The following is a 23,634-nucleotide window of genomic DNA, read 5'->3' on the forward strand; positions in this document are numbered from 1 at the left end:
TAACAGGGAGTTTTCTTAAAACGATTAAATAATCGGCGTTTGTGTCATCAGGCTCTACAATGCATTACTACGTGTTTGATTTCTTAAACTACAACATATCCATATTATGTCAATCTATTCTATAAATCCTTGCTCTTACAGTTAATTTTAAAATAATGACTTGTTCTGATAAATTAGTTGATCCCTGTCAGCTTTCAGTTTACCGGCGAAGGTTAGCTTCATCACTCGCGAGTGTTTAGTGACGACCGTAACATTTCGTAGGCCGATTTCGACGGTTCAATCCTAGAATCGCACGCAGGAAGAGAGGAAAAAAGTATCAACATAAATCGGTGATTAGATTCGACATTTAATCTGCAACCTAGCCGCACCTTAGCGAAAGGATCGGTTTGAGGGCATTTCGAATGTTGTTGTAGACGTGCGGGTTAACCTTTTCCTGGCCCCGCAGAAGCTCGATGGTCGGGCTAACTAGGGTGCCATTGGGGCAAGCATCGAGCCCTCGGGAAGATGATCGACTCGGGAACCCTTGGGTGAGCGCAAACTCATCGAACAGGTGTTCCCGCAGGTACAGTAGTGGTCGAACGATGCGCACATCGTTGGTAGTTGTGTCCTTCGTCCCGCACGCCCCTTGCACGGCCTGCAAGGCGGTCAGCTCGCCCCGATAGAGCAGGGACGCGAGGAACCGATCGGCCAGCTTGTCGAGTGTGCTGCCCATCGCCAGCACGTTGTACTGCCGGTGCCGAGCATGGTGAAGTAGTTGATCGTGCAGCTGATCGTTCGACGCTGGAAAAGAGGTGAATAGACCCCATTAAATGATCTTCTACGATTCCTTCTGGTACAATATTTTTGAAGATACGCTTACCTAGAGGTTCGTAGAAAAATGTCACTCCCAGTTCTTTCAGATACAGCATGAGGGCACGAGGATCTACCCCACCGTCACTGCCACCGATGGTGATCGCCGCCAGTTGCACCTGCAGCTGTCGCGTAAGGCAAAACTGGTGCAACAAATGCAGCAAACACAACGACGAACTGCTGCCCGAGATGCACACCAACACGCGATCACCATCTTTCAACATTCGATACTCATCCAAGGTCTATCAGTGGCAATATGATTAGGAGAAAGAGATGGTAAAATTTATTGTTAATCATGCACCTCTGTTCCTTCTACTTTGTCTAAAAAAGAACCGTGTTCCTGTGATCAAAATGTCTTAATAACTTCATCACGCCATGCTTCATCATGTTCGATAGGTTGTGAGTCCTGCGTCTCTTTGTGTGTCTGTAAGCTTAGGTGAATGTGAGTATACGGTCATTTACCAACCTGTGCCAGTGTTTTCTTGTTAATATTATTGTTATGTTGAATTTGTAAAGCAAGTTTTAATCGAGCAATGTAAGTGGGTTTGGGGGGATAGTAAGTAAAATTTAAGTCTTTCAATTGAACGATTGAATTTTAACAAAAAAAACCTTGTTTGAGCTTTGTGTGGTATAATTACTACAATAATTTAAAAAAAAGCAGACATACTTTGACCAATTTGATATTAATATTAACCCACTGTGACTACCACCCTCAACTAATGTTAGTTCATGCTAAACACCGTATCTAATGCAGTGGCGCCACCGTGTTAAACATTGCTGTGAGGACATCTTCATTTCAAACATGGAACTAATGATACCACCTCCATTTCAATTTGACCGTTGCATTGATATTGCATGGTTGGTTAGGCGTTGTTAGTAACAAAAAAAAAGAAAGAAACAGCATTTCGGTAGGCAATACAAGCTAGTAGGAAGTATTATTTTACAACATTCTGAAATATATATATTTTTCTCTTCACTTCACCGCCTCGCTCTTATAACCTCGTCTAACACGGCCTTGCAAAATCCTTGCCAACATAGATTTATTCTCTTTCTCTAACATTCTCGCACTCGTACAAACTATCTACCATTCTATATGTTTCATTCGTTCTCTTTCTCTTTCTCTCTCTCTATTTCTCTTGCGCTCTTCTCTTACTAATGACTGAACTTGTTTTTAAGGTACACGATACATTATTAAAAGCTTAAAAGCTTTCACAGCAGAAAACTGTTTCACAAACATTTTAGCACGTACATATCTATATATAATAATAATAATAGATAGACTGAGTAAATAAAGATATTTTAGGTAGTAAAATGGGGCAAAAAGAAACTCAAATAATAATAACATCAACGCGCCTAAAGATAAACGTACGCCACTCGATACAGATAGATAAAAGCTATAGCATGTTTGCTTCGTAAAGATACATCTTTTCAAATGAAAGATCACGCAACGATGTCACGAAGATCTGCCACCTCTCTCCCTTTCCCAACTATATGGTGCCGGTTGATGCAAGGATGCGGTCAGGATACAGCTCCCGGTCGATCTGATTTTCTGCGTTTGTGTTTGTGTGTGTGTATTTGCTTGCTTTTCATAATCAGCTATCAGGAATCCGGTTGTGAGGGATCAGTATCGGGATTCTCGAGTAGGATTTGAAGTATGTGATTTCTTTTGAACAATAAGAACTTCTTTAACATCGATGCTTGGAAATATCTGCGTAATCACATCTAGCACTAAGTTTCTTCTTTCGGGCACCCGAATCCTTCTCTTACACTTTGAACATATCGGCAAACCTCATGATCAGCTGTGGTAAGAATCGTTGCAGTTCACACGGTGCATCACGTGGCGAAAAAAAATACAGGGTGTAAGAAACAAGAACAAGAAATTGTAACAAATTGAATGATCTTTTTCAAGAGATATGAATAACTTAATCGCAATTCGCACAAAAGTTCTTTAAAAAACGGACAACGAAAACAAAAACATTAAATCAACATACAACAAAAAAGTAAACATGAAAAACAAGCAAATCCAAACGCAACCCCACGTTGGAAACGTGTAGGATGGAGATCCTACTCCGAACATCGTTATGAAATTAAAAACCAAACCAAAAGGCCTATACACACTCAGCCGGAGCTGAAGGACTTCGTTCGGGGATAAAATTTCTAACTAACTGAATCATCCTTTTTCCTTCCTTCTCTCTACCCTTTCCGGCTCCATGTTCTTCTCGTCTCACAACAGTTGAGGGGTTAGTAGAGGCTAGTTAATAGTAGTGTTGACTTGGTGTCGTCTTTATGATGCGTGTATCGTTGCGTTTTGTTTCGCAGGTTTTCCAATTTGGTGACAGTGTGTTCCACATTCCGGTAGCTTGGTGTTTAGAAGCATGCTTCGTTAATTCCCCTTAGTTCGAATGAGCCTACCCCTCTTAGAGTCTACCATTTCGTGTTAGAAGCATTCCGAAAGTCCTCCTGGTTCGATGGGTTACAAATGATGATAAGGATAAATCGTAACCACAAGCGTAAAGAAGCCTTTACTAGCATGATCTGTGTGCTTTTGTGTGCTTGTGCTCGTAGTCCGGAAGTATCCGGCATGCTGTAGTCTCAGTGACTGACACTGTAAAGTATGCAGATTGTAATAGATGCGTAGTGTACGGTCTGTGACAACTGTCGATGCCCAACATTTAAACACTGTCCCGCGACTTAATTCCTCGAGTGTTTTCCGTCGGCATCGTGAAACCGCAAAGGTTCCTTTTAATTGTGTATAGCCGTCCAGTGAAGGGTGAGGCAGTGTGAAATGAAAATCTCCCCACGCGCACAAACACGCACACGCCATAGAACGGGGGAACACAAAAATCGAACACACGAAATGCACACACGAGGAAAGTATAGCGTATTAACGCAAAATTAGTCGTTAACCTCGGTTGCCTGCTTCCAGACTTCCTTCGGCATCTGGTGCCACTGGATGGGCCCATCGGTGCCATCGGTGACGGCTGGGCCATTCGCTTCACCCGATGGGCTGCGATTGAGGACGTGCTGTTGGCGCGTGAGGCCACCCTTGCCTCCACCGCTTGGATCGGTTTGACTGGCGTCCGGCGTGATTGGCGAAGACGCTTCGGTGATCGAACCGCCGGTCGGTTCCGATATCAGGCGCCGCGGTGGAAGCGACGGTTTGTTGGAACTTTCAATCTCAGCGGACACCGTTCGGATTCTAGAAGAAGGAAAGGAAGCAAATGAAAAGACATTGGTTTTCGATTATTACAATGAGTATCAATGAAACCGTTTCTAATAATATCGATTCATGTGCCCATCCTTCTTCAAAGGCTTACCACGCTTTTTTGTTAAAGTTTGCAGAGAACACAATAGCTTCCAAAAACAAAAAAACAACCCACTACGAAACAAACACAAATGGCCAGACTGGATGGGTAAGTAGATTCCTTAGAATGATCGATTTTCCCTGTTGTTAGCCGCTCGCTTACCTATCGCTCGCGGGCGCCCGGACCGTCCGGAGCCGGCTATGCTCGTCAATAGCATCGCAAAAGCTCATATTGATACCGGAGTCTTGCGAGGACATCGTCGACCGGAGGTCGGCACTCTTCAGTATCGCACCGGGCACCGAGTTGACTGCGTTCGTGTAGTGCAACGGTGGACCGAGACCCACGATATGTTCCGGGCTGGCGGCCGAGCTTGGCCTCGGGAAGGACTCCGAGCGGTGCTTGCTGTCATTGTTATCGGCCGACCGTGGCCGGTGTGTAGCGGCACCCGGCGTGATGTCGCTGTACCGTTGCTTGACCAGACTGCGGATTTGCGTAAAAGCAATGGGATTGGGGTTGTTCATTCGTGCGTCATGGGGTGTCAAAGTAGTAAAGCGGAATGGAGTAATGATGCGGTCATTTGGGATGAGTTTTGGTAGGTGCAAAATCACATAGACAATGGGTAATAATACGAGATCATTGGCAATTACAAGGATGAACAAACAAATGTCAACGGAAACCGGAAAGTAGAGAAAGAGAGAAAGATACAAAAAGAGAAAAACGTAGAAGCACCCATTAGCGATCGGTAATTAATCTAGCGTACGTAACGAGCTGGGACCGCGAAACGTGCCAAGATTGGTAAACATTAAACAAAAAATCAAAACATTCACTAAAAATCGGATTCCAGTGTTCCGTCATTCGAACGACAATTACAGTTTGTGTCCTCCGGTGGTGCCGCTGCCATGCGTTCCGTTCGCTCCATTCTGGCGCACGATGTCCGGTGGGGAGTTTTTGCGCCCCCCAAGGAACCCTCCACCCTCGGGGGAAATGATTTCGTCCACCGCATTCACCACGTCCCGAATCTCCGACTTGACCTCGTTCGTCATCTCTCGGCTAAACTCGCGCAGATAGTCCACCACGTCGCTGGTCGAAATGGAATCACGTTTGTTTTCGATCGGCGCGGGATGGCTGCAAGAAGAAAGAAATGATAAAAAAGAACCCAGCATGTTCCGTTTATTTTTCATGTGTGAGAGACAAACGACAAACATGGGAAGAACAGACAAATATTCCTTACCTATGCTGCCCGAGCGAATTGAAGTTAACTAAACTGTTTAGCTCGATGCTGTCGGTGCTCTCGAGCACATCCTCCACCTTGCTGATCACCTCCCGTATTTCGGACTTGATTTCGGTCGCCAGCTCCTTCGTGACCTCCTTCACGTATGCCTGGATGTCCTCCGTACTTTCGCTGCAGCTACTGTTGTTTTGTGATGTCCGAGCGAGAAACGAATGGGAAGTTTTCATTTTTAATTGTAACATTCAATATTCTTTTGCTTGCAACAAATTAAAAAGAGATACACCGGAAGCGTAGATTATGGTTAGAACACTGATATGGTAACTCGAGCTCACTGAGCCATTCAAAGGTAAATTCTATTCGAATTATTATTCGGCAGCAGCTAACATTAAAAGTGGGTATGTAGGGCACTCGCACTTATTTTATTCTTCTTAACCTTGAATGCTTAGATGGTATGAAAAGGACGAAATGTTGAAATGACACAACCCTCTTCATGATTAAATAAAAGAAAGTGCAAATCATGCCAAACTGAATATGGATAACAAATGAAACGAACAAATGGGAATAAGCACCGAAAATGTGTAAAAGCAATAAGGTGGTTGATTAAATTATACCACCAGTACTGAACGAAGAACTGAAAAACTTTCGGTGGTACATACGTCCTCAATTATAGAAATTTTCACATTTGTTTGTTGTTTCACATAAAAAGGGATTTCGATTCCATTTATTCCTTTCTAATTGCCAAATAGCGAAAAAGTCTTGGTTAGATAGGCTTAGGTTAAACTAATTCTTTACAACCATGCACTGTATGAGAAAGAGAAAACCAATACATAAGAAAAAAGTTTACTATTGCAACTGTTAAAGCTTGGCATAGGAAGAATTTATTGTGAATGTTTACCTAACATATGGCTATGGGTTTGAAAGAGAAGTATACTAGTTTATGCTCAAAATCTAGAAACGATACAACAAAACGCGCACTTATGATTTAAGACTCTCCCCAGTAGCATGACCGAATTATACGACACCGGTGAAAAAGTAAAGTATCGGAGTATGATTAAGTTGAGTTGGAAATGCAGACGAAGACCTTTCAATTTATCATTATTGATTCTTGTAAAGGTCTAGAAAAACCTAGATGCAATATTAAAAAAAGGAAACAATAACTGTTGAGTCGAAAAATAAAATAAAAATTCTGTGAAAACATGCAATGCATAAGCCATCATGCTGTGGTGAGTATGAAATGCTTCGCCTTTATTCGACCTGTTTGGAACCGGCTAAGTACTGGTAAATGAGACGGTGCTCTACGTTGTTTGATATTGCTTTGTTACAAAAAAATTTGCAATTGAAACAATCATGGTACAGTCGATTCCAAACTAGTCTCACAAAATGGGTAACGGAAACGAATTTTGGATGCATCCACAGTACACGGAAATAGATCGTAGTGAAAGCGACGGGTGTTGGTGTCTCTAACCTTCCCATGAGGGACCGCAAGTTCGGAAGGCTCGGTGTCGGCGAGGCGGCAGTTCCCTTCGTCTGCGGTGGGCTATCGTTGCGCGGCAGGCTCAGATCCGTTTGGCTGCTGCACGAGCAGGACCTCTGCTTCGGGCGGAATGCCGCGGCTCCACCGGACGGAGGTGTAGCAGTTGGTACCGCCGCCACCGAGTAGGGTCGATGTAGTGGAGGTCGCTGATGCTGGGATGGAACCGGTGCCGATAGTTGCGTGTGGTACGCGGAGCGCAGTGGATGCTGATGCGGTTCCAGCCCAAGGCTGGCACGGGTTTGAGGGCTGAGGGCGTGCAGATTGTTTCCACTAGCACCACTACTACTACCGTTGGCGAACGGATCGATCCCAACCGTGTCGTCATTAGGAGTCCCTTCCCGGCTGGAAAGGCCACCGACGAACGTGCGATAGCTGGCTGCCCCCCAGCTGTGACATCTGTCGCCCGATCCGTGATAGAGTGCAGCGTTTTGGGAACGAAAAGTGCAATCGATTATATCCCTCGTTACGGTGAGCGGACTGATACGAACACATTCAAGGGCAAGGCATATGCACAGTCAAAAGACGAGACACGAGACCATAAGGAATGTGGAAGGAAGTTTGCCGGGAATGGAAACCGAAAGGGTTTCCCAATGTCCTAATTATAAGTGTGCAGGGGGTTGTATTCGCCAGCGGCCTAGCGAAGGAAATTGCGCAGCCAGTAGGATTAGTCACAACACTGCAGCATGCATGTTTGCTGGATGCCATGGGAGGCATCCGACCGACATACTAATTCGCTACAAAGTTCATCATCCGATCCTTCAACACTTACCTATTGCGGCTAACGTTCATATCACGTCGGATCGATGGGGCACCGGCCGCCGTTACGATACCACCAACCGGTCCGGTTACGGGCCCAACGCCAACGTTAGCCAACGGTGTTGGGTTGAGCATGGTGGTGACTTCGCCGCCGACGGAAAACCTCACCATCGGAGGGGACGACGTCGGTGTTGGGCTGTGCGATTGGTAGGGAGACGGTGAGGAGGAGTTCTGGCGGCGTGTCGATATCTGGAGCGGTGACGCCGGTAGACTTCGGCTCTTGAACCGCTTAATGTCCAACGCCGACAGGCTGTGGTGCCGATGGATGAGCATCAGCGATGAATTTTCCGGTACTACGCGGCGGGTAGGTAGAGTTAAATCAAAATATTTGATAAGAAATTTGAAATTATTCACGGACATTCATTTATTATACGCAATTAGTTGAAAAGTTGAGTGCTAAAAGTATTAATGCACGATCACAGACATACAGATAAACTTACTTCTAGTTGGATCAAATGGAACTGTATTTTTTACATTATGAGAATGGCCGAGCAGTAACTCGTGGGCCTCGCCGGACAGCATGTACCAGCGTAGCTTCTCCATCCCCGCATTCGTAAGCTTTAGCACGATCTGTTCCGTCGTCGAACGTTGCGCCATCTTGCGTGCCCTATTGAAAAGGTTTCGGGCCGTTTGGAGACAGTCGGAGTAGTTCTGCGGGAAGGAGCCCGGTCCGGAGATGCGTCGATCGGAGAACAGCATCTTCCCGTCGATATACCGGATGGCTCCGAGCCACTTGCGTTCCTTGGCGAGCGAGTTCGAATGATGGCGCCACTCGCCGGACCGTTCGTCCATCTCGTACTGCGGCAGCAGCTTCCAGGCCTCGGTTGCGACCATTTTGAGCGCTTCCAAGATGAACGCTACCTCCGCCTCGGGCATGAAGAACGGGAACGTTATGCGTGTGTAGCCGGGATGAATGCAGCCCGAATGAAGGGACTCGTCGTTGAGCAGCTTCTCGTACTCGACCGAAAGCTGCGGGTTGATGCCGAGCGAATCGCTGATCATGTTGTCCGCCGTCGCCTGGATGCCAAACACATCGTTCAGGACGGCGACAACGAACCGATGGTGCAGGAAGGCACCGCGCGGATGGCGCACCATAAAGCACAGTGTCGTAAGCCGCTTCGCTGTCGTGCACGGTGGACCGAGCAGCACTATCTCGGGGATGGTGCGTACATGGGCCAACATCTGCTTGCACGTCTTCTCCATCCGGCCCATGATGGCCTGCGAGCCGAGCGATTCTTTTAGCTGCAACACGAGCCCGGCCCGCACCGCACTCACCACGCCGACCGAGTCCGTCAGGAACGAGGTACTGTGTTCGATAAACCTACGCTTAATGACTAGCACGCCCGGTGCCTGCACTCCCCCGACGAGCCGGTTGCAGTGAAAAAAGATGGCATCCTTTTGAGCACCGGGAAGCACGGGGTTGGTGCAAATCGGGGCGCACGAGGCCGCCATCGAATGATCCCAGATCGAGAGGGCGTCATACTGGTGCAGCAAAATGGTGGTGGCCACATCGTCTGCCAAAATTCCCGTCAGTCTCGAGGCGCCCGAGAACAAACCGACCATCTTACGTCGGTTCTCCGAGTAGTGCTGTAGACGTTTCTCCAGGTCGACCAAATCCAGAAAACCCTCGTGATTCTTCACTATCCGCTCGATCTGCCAACCGGCATCGATCCACGAGCGCAAGTTGGACACCGGCTCGGAGGTGCTTACGAACAGTATGGGGGGCGCCGAAAGACCCTGCAGGGTGCTCATGTCCACACTATCGGAGAGGGCGGACGAGTTCGTGAAGCTGTTGTGTCGGTTAGCGGCACCAAGATGCAACGATGCACCGCTGAGTGAGGTATTGCTGTTGGCACTGTGAGAGTAGTTGTGGAACTGGGGCTGGCCGAGGTCGCAGACGTTAGGATTCGACAGGAGATAGCACAGTCGCTCGGTAGGATTATCACAAAACACAATCTCATCTTCCGCATTAGCACCAACAGCAGCACGTACCAAATCTCGGGCTTCATTGCTGAAGAGGCGAACGAAAAAGGCATTTTTACAAGAAAAAATGATTATGAAGGAAAAGAACAATACAGACGTTAACATATAATATCCATTTGAATTACTCACTCGTACAAATGTGATTGCAATCCAGTTACTGCTGATATGCAACTAATATCCCCAAACGCTGGTAAAACTTCCTTATTTATGTAGTCCTCTAGAAACTGCAATGAGCGGCCCGATGAAGCATAATCGGCATAGACGACTGCAATGAGAAAGGAAACAAAAAAATGGTATAACTATACTATAACTATTAGTATTGATAAATTATTCTATTTTACAATAAGCAACTGCCATCTCAAAATGCAACACTCGCTACTCGCTACTTTCTAGATTCACAACTAGGTGGCGCAAGCTGCCACCTCCTACCTAGTGGTGAGCAACTGATTCGTTAATGATGAACGAACCTAGGTTCTCGTACTTAACAATTAACCTTAAACCTATACAAAATCTGGAAAATTTGCATAAAAACATTTTAAATAATTTAAAACGATTTCTTCAATAATTCATTACGAATTGAAATAATTGAATGTTCCGTGAACAGAACATCTTTTGATGGGTCCGACACGGCTACGGAACGGATTAGGAACCCCGCCTAGGGATCAGGTCTTCGAGTCTTCCGAATGCCGACTCTGCCAACACTATTCCACATTCCAGTCCGAACCGTCAAAGTGCAAAAGTGTTTACGGCAAAGGGAAAAGCATTGCTTGTTTTACATTTCCCGTGTCGTTTTCTCCATTTCAATTGGTTTCCTCAATCAATTGAAGGAAAACACTCATCATGGAGACTATTTTCGAAATACAAAGGCGTTTGCATGAGGAATGTGACCGCCTGGTTATGGCCATGTCGGAGGAGCTGATGATCCCGAAGAAGACGGTAAGTAAACATAGCACTGCGTTGTTGAGGTGATTTTCCGTAATTAAAAGAGTTTCTACCACGTTTTTCCTTGTCCCACGATAGACCAAAGAAAAAGTGCTGGCTGATCACAGGATAAAAATCTATCTGGAACGCTACCAAACTTGCTCGAAGTCGCTGCTGGAACTGTACCAGGACAAGGATGGTGAGCGGAAGCAGGAGATTACCAATATGAGTGTAAACGAGTTCAAAGAGTTCTACAGCCAGTTCAATGGGTTGATCGAGTTTCACTCCAACCACGGCAACAATGTGGCCGTGCCGGCATCGATCGAGTTTAACAAGCTGAAGGATCAGCTGAACGATCCGGCGTACCTAGCGGAAGTGGTAAAGTTCAGCGACGTTGAAAACTATGGCCAGTATCTGGATCTGCACGAGTGCTACGACAACTTTATCAACCTGAAAGGCATCGACAAGATTGACTACATTACGTATCTGTCGGAGTTCAACAAGTTCGCCGAAATACCGCGGAAGCAGAAGAACCAAAAATATAAGGCGTATCTGCAGCTACTGCACGACTACCTATGCTCGTTCATCACACGCAGTCGGCCGCTTTTCTTTGAGCTAGAGCACACGGTCAAGCGCAACGAGTTGCAGTTTGAGGACATGTGGAAGAACGGCATCGTGCCGGGATGGGAGAAGGTGCGCGAGGTGGACGACGATGCGTTGATTAACTTGAACGAGTTCGCCCGTTGGGAGGATCTGACCTACCTGGGGCTCGATCGGCTGAAGGCGGCCCTGCAGGCACTCGACATGAAGTGCGGCGGTACACTGGAGGAACGTGCACAACGTTTGTTTTCCTCCAAAGACGATAAGAACAAGGACAACGAACGGAAGCGCATGATGAACGTGAACAAGGAGAAGGACATCGCGCTGCTCGAGTACAAGATAGTGAAGCTGTCGGAGCTAGTGGACGACCAGATCTACGAGACGAAGATCAATCTGCAGCGCAAGCAGGCCCGCTACACGCTCGACGAGAGCGATGAGGACAGCATGGACGAGGTCGAGTCGGACGATGACGATGGCATTCCGTACAACCCGAAGAATCTGCCCCTCGGGTACGACGGCAAACCGATCCCGTACTGGCTGTACAAGCTGCACCAGCTGCACTTTACGTACGAGTGTGAAATCTGCGGCAACTACAAGTACAACGGGCCGAAAGCGTTCCAGAACCATTTCTCCGAGTGGCGGCACGCGCACGGCATGCGCTGCCTGGGCATCCCCAATACGGCCCACTTCGCTAACATTACGAAGATCGAGGACGCGCTGATGCTGTGGGACAAGGTGAAGGATCAGACGTTTTCGAAGATGTGGGTACCGGCAAACGAGGAAGAGTTCGAAGATTCGCGCGGTAACATTCTCAGCAAGAAGGTGTATCTGGATCTGCAAAAACAAGGTTTGCTGTAGATTACGGCATCGTACCCAACGACGCGCCAGAAGAGCAACGAAATGGCACGCCCCACAGCGCGACGCTTCTGCTAGGAAACAGAACATGTATCATTTGGCCGTTGGCGCCAGCAAACGGCTCCTTGTTCCGTATTCTGTTTACGTTTGCACGAACCCGTTTCGTAATTTGCATCCAACGTGTCTGGCACTGCGATCGAGCGAAAGGGTGGGCGCGCTGGTTTGTGAAGCTATAGGGAAAAGGGGTGCACGAAAAAGTCTAATTTTAAACCACACGAAAGGGAGACGAACATGATCTTTTCATTTATGTGTAAAATACCAAGTGTCGGACGACGGTCGCGGACATCTTCGTTTGAATGATTACAATAAAATATCTGCCTCCCGAAAACAAATCGTTTTGTTTACTGTCTTCGCAAAAACACGTAAAGAAATGGTGTTTTAATAATATGCTAAATAAAGCAATGATTCATGGAAGAAAGGGAAACAGGAAAACCACACGAATTTTAAAATATCTTCCTCCCTCCACACGGTTTCCACCAATTGACGCCACAACGTCTGCTAAAGTTGTTTATCGCAATAAAAAGTTTAGTAATTGTGCTCGCGCAGAGGTCCCAACGCAACCCAAGATGATTATCTTTCGTGTAGGTTAAACTTTGCACACGGTTTGCTTCAACTAGTGGCTAGAATCGATTACTTTTAAACTGCGCCAATTAAACGCCACTCGTGGTCACCGTCGCAACGGGCCGCATTGGACCGTTTAGCGCAGCTAATATGCTGCCGGCAAGGAACTTTTGCCTTTAGAAGCACTTTCAACGCGTTTCTCTCCACGCGCCTTGTTATGCCATTAGCAGGTTGGTGGAAGGATTGTAAGTAAACATTCTGGTGGCCCCCTTCTGGCCGTGTGGTGACGGCAGCCATGATTCAAATGCCACGAACAAGCTGAAGTGGTTCGCCCGCGAGGGGTTGCGATGGCGGGAGATAATTTTAGCAAAACACCGCCATTTTATTATTTCCACCCCGATCGATCACTCCCCGATGATGCTGGCGATGATCGAACGCTCGCTAGGGGCGGTTCGGGCCCGTCATAATCGCCATCGATCGACGAGGTTCGATCGATTTTCTCTAGACGTTTCGGAATGTTGTAGCGCGAAAAATGCCCTCAATTGTTGGTAGGAAATATCATAGTCAAGTGTGTTGTATTCCGCACGGTGCTCTTAACGCACACAAACTCTCCCCTATTTTCCAGCGACGGACGGTGGTAGGCCCCAACGACGAGCCGTTGTTTATTTGCACAGTTGACAGAGTTCGCCTCCATTGCTCGCGCCCAAAATTGGACGACGCAAGAATGGCTCTTTTCGGGCAGCTGTGGAGTTTTTTGGCAAACAGAATATAAACATTCGGTTGTTAACACCTCGGTGGCGATACCAAACCCGTGTTTAGCGCCCTTTCCGGGTGGTTGCAGTGGAAGTATCCTACTTGGTATTCAGTATCAACATTTGCGGGTTCCTATGGGCCACAGAGGTAAAATCTGCGCCATGAGCGTACGTTTTCGAAATGAAGTAACAGTTATCGAGTGAGTGATAAACTTGTCAACGTGATTTTTAAGTTCAAATAAAATATGCTTCTCCAACAAACCATTTTGATATCATTAACACAGGACATTGCGAGAATGAAATGGGTCAATAGAAATAAAATAAATTTAAATAAAAGTACATGGAAGAAAATTGTTCCTAGCTTCCTATCCAATATCAGCAATATTCCATGCATTCTTTGTAAAGCCTATGGTAATTTCTTACCGGCTTCTCCAAAAACGAAACTAAGCACAACAAAATAAGGCATCGAACGTGCGATCACGTGACAACCGGTATCCAATTGCCGGGCGGTTTTGGGATGGGCCGAAAATAACGCTTCCACTGCGAGAACAGTGACGCCTAAAAGAGCCATCAGGGGACTTACAATGCCTTACGTCTAGAAGGTGGGTTTTAAAAAGAACTCGTTCGGGTAAATCACCGCCCCAAGCTGCCGACAAACAGGAAAACAAACAGCCTCTCGTCCATATCGATACACGTACAACACTGTCTGACTTTGTGGTCAGTTGAATTTTTAAAAATAACCAAAACCGGTTAACGCCACGAACCGGTGGATTACTACCTTTGCGGTTGATGATCGTTGTTGGCCTTTCGAAAAACTAAAATCTTCATTAAACATTCGACACTTCCATGAGTGGATCATTCCGTGGCGGTTCTTTTTTGGCTCTTTTCTTCTTTTTAGTAAGATTTCGTTTCGTACATCGTACCGGTGGAATTTGAATGAGTTTTGGCAAAGGCCAACAACAAAATGTAATCTCGCGACAAGCACGGGCGCAAGGCCAACCCGTCTATGTCGGCTGACCGATAAGGCGCTCGATTTTCGGGTAGTCCTACTATCAGCTGTGGGGTGCGAAACAATAGATCACCCTCACGCGATAATATTTGAACTAAATTCGGGTGCAAAATCGCCCAACCCTTATCTTTGGTGGGGGGCCCCACGAGGCGCGAATTTTATTGATTACTTATTGTTTCCAACGGGCAAACCGGGGAGCGAGTTTCTTATTTTGACCTCTTCCGATAAAAACAAGCAAGGACACATCCAACCCCTTCCCGGGGAACGGGGAAGTTAAAGTGGCCGCATTCGCGAGCGTCGGAAAGTTTGAAAAACAGAAGAAGATGAAAATTAAGAGACGAATGCCGAATTGGCGGATGAAAACAAAAACACAACCCAGTGCGTAGGTTGATAGAATGCGGAGGGCCATGCGGCGGAGCGACGTTTCGAGAATCCGTTTGGTGGATGAAAACAAAAAAAAATACACTAAATGAAAACCCCGTTCGGTTGAAGGACGTTCATCGGCGGATCGGAACAACACACTACTACATCGTGCGCGTAAACAACGGTGACGATTCGATCCTCACGATTCCGCTTCCCAACAACACGGCCAGGCAAACATGCGCCCGGCGCTCGGCGAGATGATGGCGGCACGATGGATACAGTGGGCTGTGATGAGAGCGTTCATTCGATTGTATACGAACACCACCGAACACAGCTGGCCCATGGTGGTGCCAATGGCTGATCCGCGGTTTTGTTCTCCCCCACTTGGTACGCACTTTTTCCGTTCTAACGGGGTGCACGTGTTTGTAACACTTTCTTTCGCATTCGCTAGATGTGGCAGATCGCTTCTAGTGTCGCACGAAATGATCGCCATCGCTCGACCGTTTTGGGACGCAAATCAGCTCGCGTGTAGCATTGTGTCGATCACTTCCAACGACACGCGAAGCAGCGAACCGGTTCGTACCGTATTCTCTACCGATTCCCGCCTACTAAATCGTTTAATGTGATCGACATGTGGGGCGATCTAGAAGGCGAGCTCTAAAGAGAGAGTGAAAGTGTGGCTGGCAGGAGGTGGTTGATTGTTAGATTCGGAACGAAACGACAAACAACAACCAAAACAACGACACATCATACATGGGCGGTGACCAACCTCGGATTAGGCGGTGACCTACTTTCCGAAAGACCTACGTAGCCGGTCGGTCCACTTCTCCTCTCCGGGGACTTTACCCGGGGCCGAGAGTTCGGGCTGCATACGGTCATAAACCGCAACAAAAAAACACCAAAGTATCTCCACTGGACTTTAGTAGACACAACTTTTTTTGGGAACCCGGCTAACAAACCATCACGTTATGCAATGCAACGGGTGGGTCGCTGATAACCACGAAGTCAGTGCACGATAAGACGTCCGCGGACCTCCGACGGAGGAGGATTTTGAAGAGATTTGTGCAGTGCGAATGGAGATAACTGAGCGCACGATTTTTTCGGTAAACAATGGCACCAATTTATGTTAACTGCTCGTGATAAGGCATTAGACGCCTAGAAGTAATCATTTTCAAGGACAATTAGCGTTGGCTGATTCCAATGTTTCACGATAGCGTGAAGAAGAACCTTAGAACATAAGGAAGTCGTCCCTTAAACAGCTATTTAGACGAATAAGTCCTTAGTACAATCAAATAGACCGCAGAAAGAATCTTCTGGAAGAGAAAATCATCAATATATTTTTCCGAAATCTCAACAATATATTTTTCCACTCAACTCTCAACGACCATTTTTTCCAACAAGGTTTCTCAAGATGTTGTGACACTAAAAGACATAAAATTACTATGCACACAAATTGTTCCATATACAATAAACGCGTAACGGTAGATTGAATTTTTTCCGATACTCATTTGCATGGGTCAACCTTGCCAAAGATCTTCGCGCTCGGCGAAGGTTCGGAGTTCGCTAATCGGTCTCGATTAAATTATGCACATCTAAACGATCTGCATTGCCACATCTAATCAACGCGTGACCGAACACCGAACCCATCGGTGCCCCAATTGCTTCTGCCGGCGGCGTGCACAGAGGCAGGAACAGAAAGAAGACATTTATTTTTATCTCGCGTGTACCCACACCCCCCCGGTGGCAACCGCCGACGTCTGGTCGAGCGACTGACGAGCGAATGGCGTCGTGTTGGCGGAAGTAACGAGCGCACTTCGATGGCAAAAGGGGGGAAGCATGGGAAGACCGTGGATTGCAAATTTCACACCCCGATCCGATGCCAAAACAAGCAATCCCCGCACTCCCCGGTGGACCGGTTCTTTACCGCCACCAGAGAAGCCGGGTGGCAGGATCATGGACCGGAAGCGGTGATGCACTGTTGCGCGGCCGATGTTCGAGGGCGACGGGCGACACAAAGACGACGACGACGAGCTGTGCAATCACAAGTGCAAGATGTAGGGTTTGGGTTCTGCGACTGCATCGCGCGCCCGCGCTCTCTAGACTATAAATAACGCTGTGCGAATTTTGGCCAACGTTGCTTCAAAAGCACTCTCGAAACTCGGATCGAACGCCCCCAAAAGGAAACCCCTCCCGGCCGTCCAGGGGATCACTTACGGCGCAAGAGATGCTTTGGGTGGATGGGTGCAATCTGGACAGAAAATTTAATGCCCATCAACATTTGACGACCACCGATCCGGCGCCGGCCAGGCAGTTGAACGAGGCAGTAGGGATGCAACGTGGATTTTTTGGCAACTGCCAACCGGGCAATCACTCTTTCGCTCGTTTGGATTGGATTAAGAGTGGTTGATTTGCAAGCTGTTGATGCTGCTGGCAACGTCCGCGTCGATAATTTGGTGTGAACATTCCCGCGAAGTGACTCTCAAGAGGAAATTGTAAAGGCGGAGAAATTTGATGTTCTAGATGAAAGAATAACTTTGGTCAAGGTCGCAGGAAAAATTGAATTTATCTTTAACTTGCGATCCTACATCACAAAATACTTTACACACAAAATAGCTTACAGAGAAACGTAAGTTAATTGAAGTCTATGTTAAAACATGAAGTGAATCTGAACACATCACTTTCAAAATAATATCGTTCCGTAAGAGTGCTCTCAAACTTCTGAATCATCCAGCAAAAATCACACTGCTTGAGGAGGGCAATTTTTCAACTAATTTAATGAACATTACATTGATTATAAACTCGCCCGCTTTGCTGCGTCAGTGATCAATTAAAAATGATCCCTCGACGAACGCGCACCATCAGTCAGTCAGTCAGCGGAATCCATTAGCATTAAGTGCAGCTTGCATTCGAAACCGGCGAATCCGTTGGTGATTGGGTCCAATCAAACACATTTTTCGAGTCGGAAATTAGAGCGGCCAGCCGATAAACCCCCCGGCGATAAACTCCCCGTAGTCCTCCGGCAGTTAGTCACGTGGAACCCGACGCGCTCTGGGTGTATGGCAAACGAGGGGTGGTATACTGGAGATCGGATCGATCGGTTCGAATATCCGTCGTCGTCGTCGTCGAATGGCGAATACTTCGAATGAAACGGTAAATGTCAGCACTTGAGCTGCCGACCGAGACGCTGTGTGGTATCATCATCTTTAATCAATGCCAATCAACGACCACTCCGGCGGAGCCGTCCAAACTCGCCTACGGGCGTAGTAAGTTTCACGGGAAGTGTCTTGTCTCGAGGGGAAATTGCGTATTTCCCGAAACCCTAATTCCTTCTGGTGGTGGGGCCGGCCGGAGATTGGCAACACACACTGGGAGTATCCTTTTAACCATCGATACAAAGGTTTCGTTGGGTAGTTCAAGCAATGAGCTGCGCCACACACGATATCGTTTTACGTCATCAGGGGGAAATATTAAACCAGACCGGAAGCAGAAGAGAACATGCCACAGGCTCCGAAAGCGGGTCCAGATGGGATGACCGACGTAAAGTGGTGACCACACATTCCACGCGGTCGCAACGTACGCACTGATTGATATCAATTTGATTCAATTGTAGCTTGAAAAGCGTGCAGCAGGAGAGTCTCATCGCCGATCCGGTGGTACGCTCTGACGTGAGGAACACTTTATTTGCACAAAACTTGACACTCCAAGCAGTAAGACAAGGAAATGTTCTGGAGCAATCGCTACAGAACGTAGGCTGCGGGGAACACACGCACGGTAGATGAGTGTGTCGTCCCGCAGTTTGGATGGAGACGTGCCTGCCGACGTGAGGCGAGACGTGGGTAGCACGCCTGGAGGTAATTGAATAATCAGACAACCATCTCATTGCCTCGTTATTACTGTACTCACTAGACCATGATACGTGCAATCATCCATCATATTCGCTTCGACTCCGGAACATGAGTCACAGTCTTCCACGGCGTGCGCTAGGCTAGTGCGACCCCGTCAACCTGAACGGCGGTATGGGTCTAACGAGGGACACAACCTGTTGCATCCACATCGAGCACAGGTGGTAGAGATTTTTCCACTCCCGCCCTTCCCCTTCCTGGATGGCACAGACTAGGCAGATAGACGGAGGCCAAACAACCTTCACTTTTCGAATTTCTCAACCGTAACGGTTGGCGAATAAACGACGATGGGGGAGGAAAAAAAAGTCTCCCAACCCTGAAACCAAAGTTCTGAAGATTGTGCGAATGTTTGCTGCAGGTCTACAGTCGAGGCCAGACATTGTTCGGGGCTCGCCATGGTAGACTGCAAGACCCCAGGAGCATTAAGCTCGTCTGTGGTCGGGAGTACACCACCATTGGACACCATTTCTTGTCCGATCGCCCGAAGGAAGGTCGGACCGTTGTGGTGCTTCCTCGCGAACGAACACATCGGTGAGAGGTTACGGTCGACCGGTTCCTACACACAAGATGGAAGCCACCTCAATCTCATTACAACGGTTCGACAGTTGCGCAAAGGTCTAGCGTATGTATACAAAGTATAAAAATATCTTCCACTACCAAAACCCTCGCACAACGGTCCCGTGAATAGTGGACGAGTGACAGACACCAAACGACTACTCGTGGAGTATGACAAACTCCCCTCGGACCCACCATCCCCTCCCCTCAGAGGCCATAACCGTATCGCCAATGTTATCGCACGGGTTTTTTCGGGGGCAAAAATAGCACTGACGCTCTGCGGTAATGGCCATTGTTATACCACCGTGCGGTCCATGTTCTTTTCGAGACTTTCGGACGCGAATAAAACGCGAAAATGAGGCACGGCATTGACCCATATTCATGGTTTTCGGGGGAGGGTACGAAGTGGACTAGAAGTTTGCAGGATTCGCTCGACACCATATGATTTCGAGAGAGCTGACAAGTTGATGCTTAGTTGGTTGGTTTGTGGTTACAAACGCGTGTAAGAGCGTGACATAATTATAGCTCTTTGAATTTCCATTTTCCACCGCATTCGGGATTTATGTTCGATTCTACAACATACCCGTAATAAATCTATCCACAATTCGCATGACTTTTTAAGCTCTTTACCATCTCACTGACTACCGTTTCTTTTTCGGATTATGTCAAAAGAAATTAAAAATTTGCACAAAATTTTTTTTTTTCTTTACGATAAGTATCACAACTTGAACCACGAAATATTCGGTTTGATTTCTCAGTTGTGTCCTTCAATCGTACACACAAGTATCGCTCGACAATGAATAGCACACTTAAGACATTTGAAAGTCTAATTTCAGACCGATGTACTGAAGATTAGCACAAGAGTTGATCGATTGTTTTCTGCTCCATTGGCTAGGTATTTCCACTCTACAATATTTCTAACCATATTATTATTAGTTTTCTTTCACGACCCGCGCGCCCGTTAGACCCACTAGCCGGCATTGGTTTCGTGAGGCCGGAGTGGCACGCCGTATAGTCGCCGTAGTAGAGGAGGAATCGGTGTCACAAGCTGACACTTCAAGAACAACCACCTCGGTTCGTCTCGACGTCGATGGTGCTCGGGTTTAGCGAGCGCTGGTTCGATGGGATTGTGTTTTGTAGAGGGGTAGAGGCATCGAGTGGTGGCTTTCGGAACCACGGACAAGGTTAGAGTGGAGTTGCGTTGAAAAGCTAAGCGTGAACCTAACCGATGCGGCTTGGAAACGGTACATACGCCGGGCCTGCCGGGCCGGAAGAGGACTTCAAGTCGGTTACTCTGTCTGTCTGGCAGAGCTGCGTCGCTGATTTTGCATACCTTAATCCCATCGCTTTCCTTCGAAACTCCATAACCGGTAACGGAGTGCCTAGGAGATGTACATGTGCCTTCGACGACGACGACGACGAGAGACTCTGGTAGGAGAGCCTTAGGCAACGGCTTTCTTTCCGCGAACGTAGAAGAATAACAAAGCTGGGGCGACGCACGTCTGCCCCTTAAGGTCACACCACAGGGTACCGGCAACCGCGACCAGAGTACCAGACAACCGGCAACGGTCCCGATGGGTGGTAGGAATTACTGAGAGATTTCCCTTTCCCTACCGGCATCTGGTTTTTCGCGTCTCAGACGAGTCTCTTGGGTGAAGCGGGACGAGTGCGCAAATTTGTCGTGTCGTGGGAGTGACTGACACGCCGCCAAAATGGCAACATGTGGCAATGCTCCTGCCGCTAGGACCTAAGCAACTCTCTAACCTACTTTCCGAAGGTTGTGCATATGCACACAGTCGTTAATTGCTTTACGCGTTGTTTGGTGGCGTACACACATGGTGTGGCCATTAGAGACGAATGGCAGGAAATGTTAATAAAACCCGTAAAGCCAGCGGCCTGTTACGTTCTTACTGACCAGCGGCGTGCGCGCTAGAAGGAAGGATCGAGATGGTGTACCCTTGCTCCGTGGCAAGGTACGCATTGACGCACGGCTACTGCTCCTTTGTAGGAGCGCACAGGAGAACATAAGCAAGAGAAGAAAAAAACGGCACGGGACGTGGAAGGTCAGCAGGTTCATGCAAAATGATACTATCGTCATAGAATATGTATGGGCCGATTTGACAGCTTTAGCGACATTGCTTTGTGTGCGGTTTTGCCTAGCAAGAGAACCTGCCATATGGCCTTTAATCTACGAGATTAGGAGTTCGCAGCTTTCGAGAACTTTCGACTGAGTTCTGCACCAGAATCTTCGAGTACCTGAATGTACATCGTGTGGCCTTTAACATTAGAGTGTTTAAGTACGTTTGAAAGCTTTCGAGAACGTTCGAATGAACTCTGGACCAGAAATGCAGCCTCTTATCATCGGTAAGGCTGAATGTAACCTCGTTGGACCTAAACCATAACTCTTACCGGCTCGATTCGCCACCTCCCTTTCCGAGCTAACAACGCTGATCGCATCATAATTTGCCAACATTTGACATCGTTTCCCTGGCGCGTTCGCCCCTATCGCTTCAGACGCCGGCGTTTATTTTTGCATCACTTTTGCAGCGACGACGGCGAGGGAAAGCGCGCTCTAGCCCGGTCCAAGGTCTCCACGGCCGACCGGCAGTGCGGGATGATTACCGCGTGTCACGCTACCCCACTGACCAGTTTAATAACATAGTCCCCGGAACCGGGACGTCATAACGGCCTAACACAACATCAACCGACACCAGAGAGCTCGGATGAGTTGTGGTTTTGTTCTCCTCTTTACCCTGTGCGCGCTCTTCTCCGGACGGCAGCCGTAGCAGTAGTAGTAGCGCATAAATCAATGTACGACCTTGACTGAGATCCGGAACCTTGCCACAAGGAGCGAGGACCATCCGGGCAGCACTTTGCACACACTGTAGCAAAACGATTGGCTTGTTTGGAGTGCTCCAAGGAGTGAAGTACCGTCGCGGAATGTGTATGTGTGTAAGTGTGTGTTTTGCCAATATCTGCATAATTTACGACCATGACCACCGGAGAACGGAGACTGTCCGTTGAAGCCTACAAGAACAAGGCATCCATCGAGAACCTGTCTCCATGAACCTTCTTCTTCGGTCCCCCTTCTGTGCCGACCCTTTGTCCGCTTCTCTACCGCGGTCAAACATGCAAACCAAAGTCACGTGTTTGCCTCCTGCCAATGACCCAATCCGAGTCGAGAGTATGTGCCTCTTCAGAGGGGGGAGGTCTAGGGTCGCACGCAAAACCGTGCCGAGCCATGCAGAGATATAATAGCAAGAAAAACAAACTTCCTTGAACTTTTGCAGAACTAACACAGAACCGGGTTCGTTCTCTCGCGAGCAGCTTCGGAAGGAGCGGTGTTTCCTGCGCATTTGTGGTGCGCTATCGGGGAACCGCCGACAAAAGATCGTAAAAACGCACCGTATTTGTCGTTGCTTGCTTAAACGATTTGCTGGCGATCGTAAAAGCTATCCCGCATCCGACAGAGGCAAGAAGTCGCCGATGGCGGAAGTTGGCGGTCGGTCGAACGGTCGCATTCCGTGTCGGTGTCCGACCGTGCACTCCGATTAAGCCTTTACGCCCTGTGGGGGATTGTTTCATCAACCCGGTCCACCAGCAAGTCACAACAAGTCCCAGTGATTTTCCACCCTTAGAGGTACTTAGGTGAGGGTCTTATGAATCAAGCGGTTCACCCATTTTTTTCTCGGACGTCCATTTCGATTGATACGTCCAAATGGGTCCGGGCTGACGGTTGGGACACATTTTGTCGATAATTTATAGCCCCTTTGGGGGCGACAAAGCGAGATACGAGCGTGACGCGGTTATAGCTCGGACTGAGCCACCCGTTTGAAAGAGGTTCGCAATCAGCAAGTTCGATCTGTTTAGATGAGGGAGGTAGGTCGAATGGTCTGGTGTTTCGCGTTACTAGCGATCGCAAGGAGATTTGCATCCCGACTTCTCCGACGCGACTGGTGTAACTAATGATGATCGACACGGTAGACCCTACCTACCCTAATCCAGCCCTAGAGCCGGATCAAAACACCGCGCGAACTTTTCGTCATAATGACTATTAATTGTTGGGCGTTGATTGGTGATCTATTCATGTAATAATAAACCGCAACCCGCAGCTTGAGGGACGCGGTTTCCTCTGCGGGTAACCTCCAACCACTTTCTCCCTTTTGGCTACGGCAGAAACCGACCATAACCTAGGTGACGCCGCAAGTGTTATGCAACGCACGTAACTGCAACCGCCCTCTGGAAGGGAAAGCCAATGGAGTGTGACCGGCGTTCGGTCACAAACCAAGCCCAAGCTAAAGATTCCGGAAGTAGTTCTTCGTCACGGTGTAACACCCC

At 47.8% G+C, this 23,634-nt stretch overlaps 2 protein-coding genes across 2 annotated transcripts in view; one reads left to right on the forward strand and one right to left on the reverse strand.

Annotated features, from left to right (window-relative positions):
• Window positions 1–221: 221 nt before the first annotated feature.
• LOC131289492 (uncharacterized) overlaps window positions 222–23,634 on the reverse strand; it is a 49,140-nt gene continuing 25,727 nt past the window's right edge. The window contains exons 2-12 of the mRNA XM_058318766.1: window positions 9,848–9,983; window positions 8,176–9,746; window positions 7,689–8,028; window positions 6,851–7,315; window positions 5,386–5,565; window positions 5,025–5,279; window positions 4,317–4,634; window positions 3,757–4,048; window positions 860–1,091; window positions 369–780; window positions 222–282 (exon numbers count right to left, since the gene is read on the reverse strand). Of these exons, the coding sequence (XP_058174749.1) occupies window positions 222–282; window positions 369–780; window positions 860–1,091; window positions 3,757–4,048; window positions 4,317–4,634; window positions 5,025–5,279; window positions 5,386–5,565; window positions 6,851–7,315; window positions 7,689–8,028; window positions 8,176–9,746; window positions 9,848–9,983 (4,262 nt within the window). The remainder of the gene's footprint in view (window positions 283–368; window positions 781–859; window positions 1,092–3,756; window positions 4,049–4,316; window positions 4,635–5,024; window positions 5,280–5,385; window positions 5,566–6,850; window positions 7,316–7,688; window positions 8,029–8,175; window positions 9,747–9,847; window positions 9,984–23,634) is intronic.
• Window positions 10,481–12,569, forward strand: LOC131289493 (splicing factor 3A subunit 3). Its single transcript, XM_058318767.1, has 2 exons — window positions 10,481–10,654; window positions 10,739–12,569. Exons 1-2 carry the CDS (start codon window positions 10,559–10,561, stop codon window positions 12,095–12,097), a joined length of 1,455 nt encoding a protein of 484 aa, XP_058174750.1. The 5' UTR covers window positions 10,481–10,558; the 3' UTR covers window positions 12,098–12,569.

The sequence above is a fragment of the Anopheles ziemanni genome, chromosome 3 (genome assembly GCF_943734765.1).
Source record: "Anopheles ziemanni chromosome 3, idAnoZiCoDA_A2_x.2, whole genome shotgun sequence".
Classification (NCBI taxonomy): Eukaryota; Metazoa; Arthropoda; class Insecta; order Diptera; family Culicidae; genus Anopheles; species Anopheles ziemanni.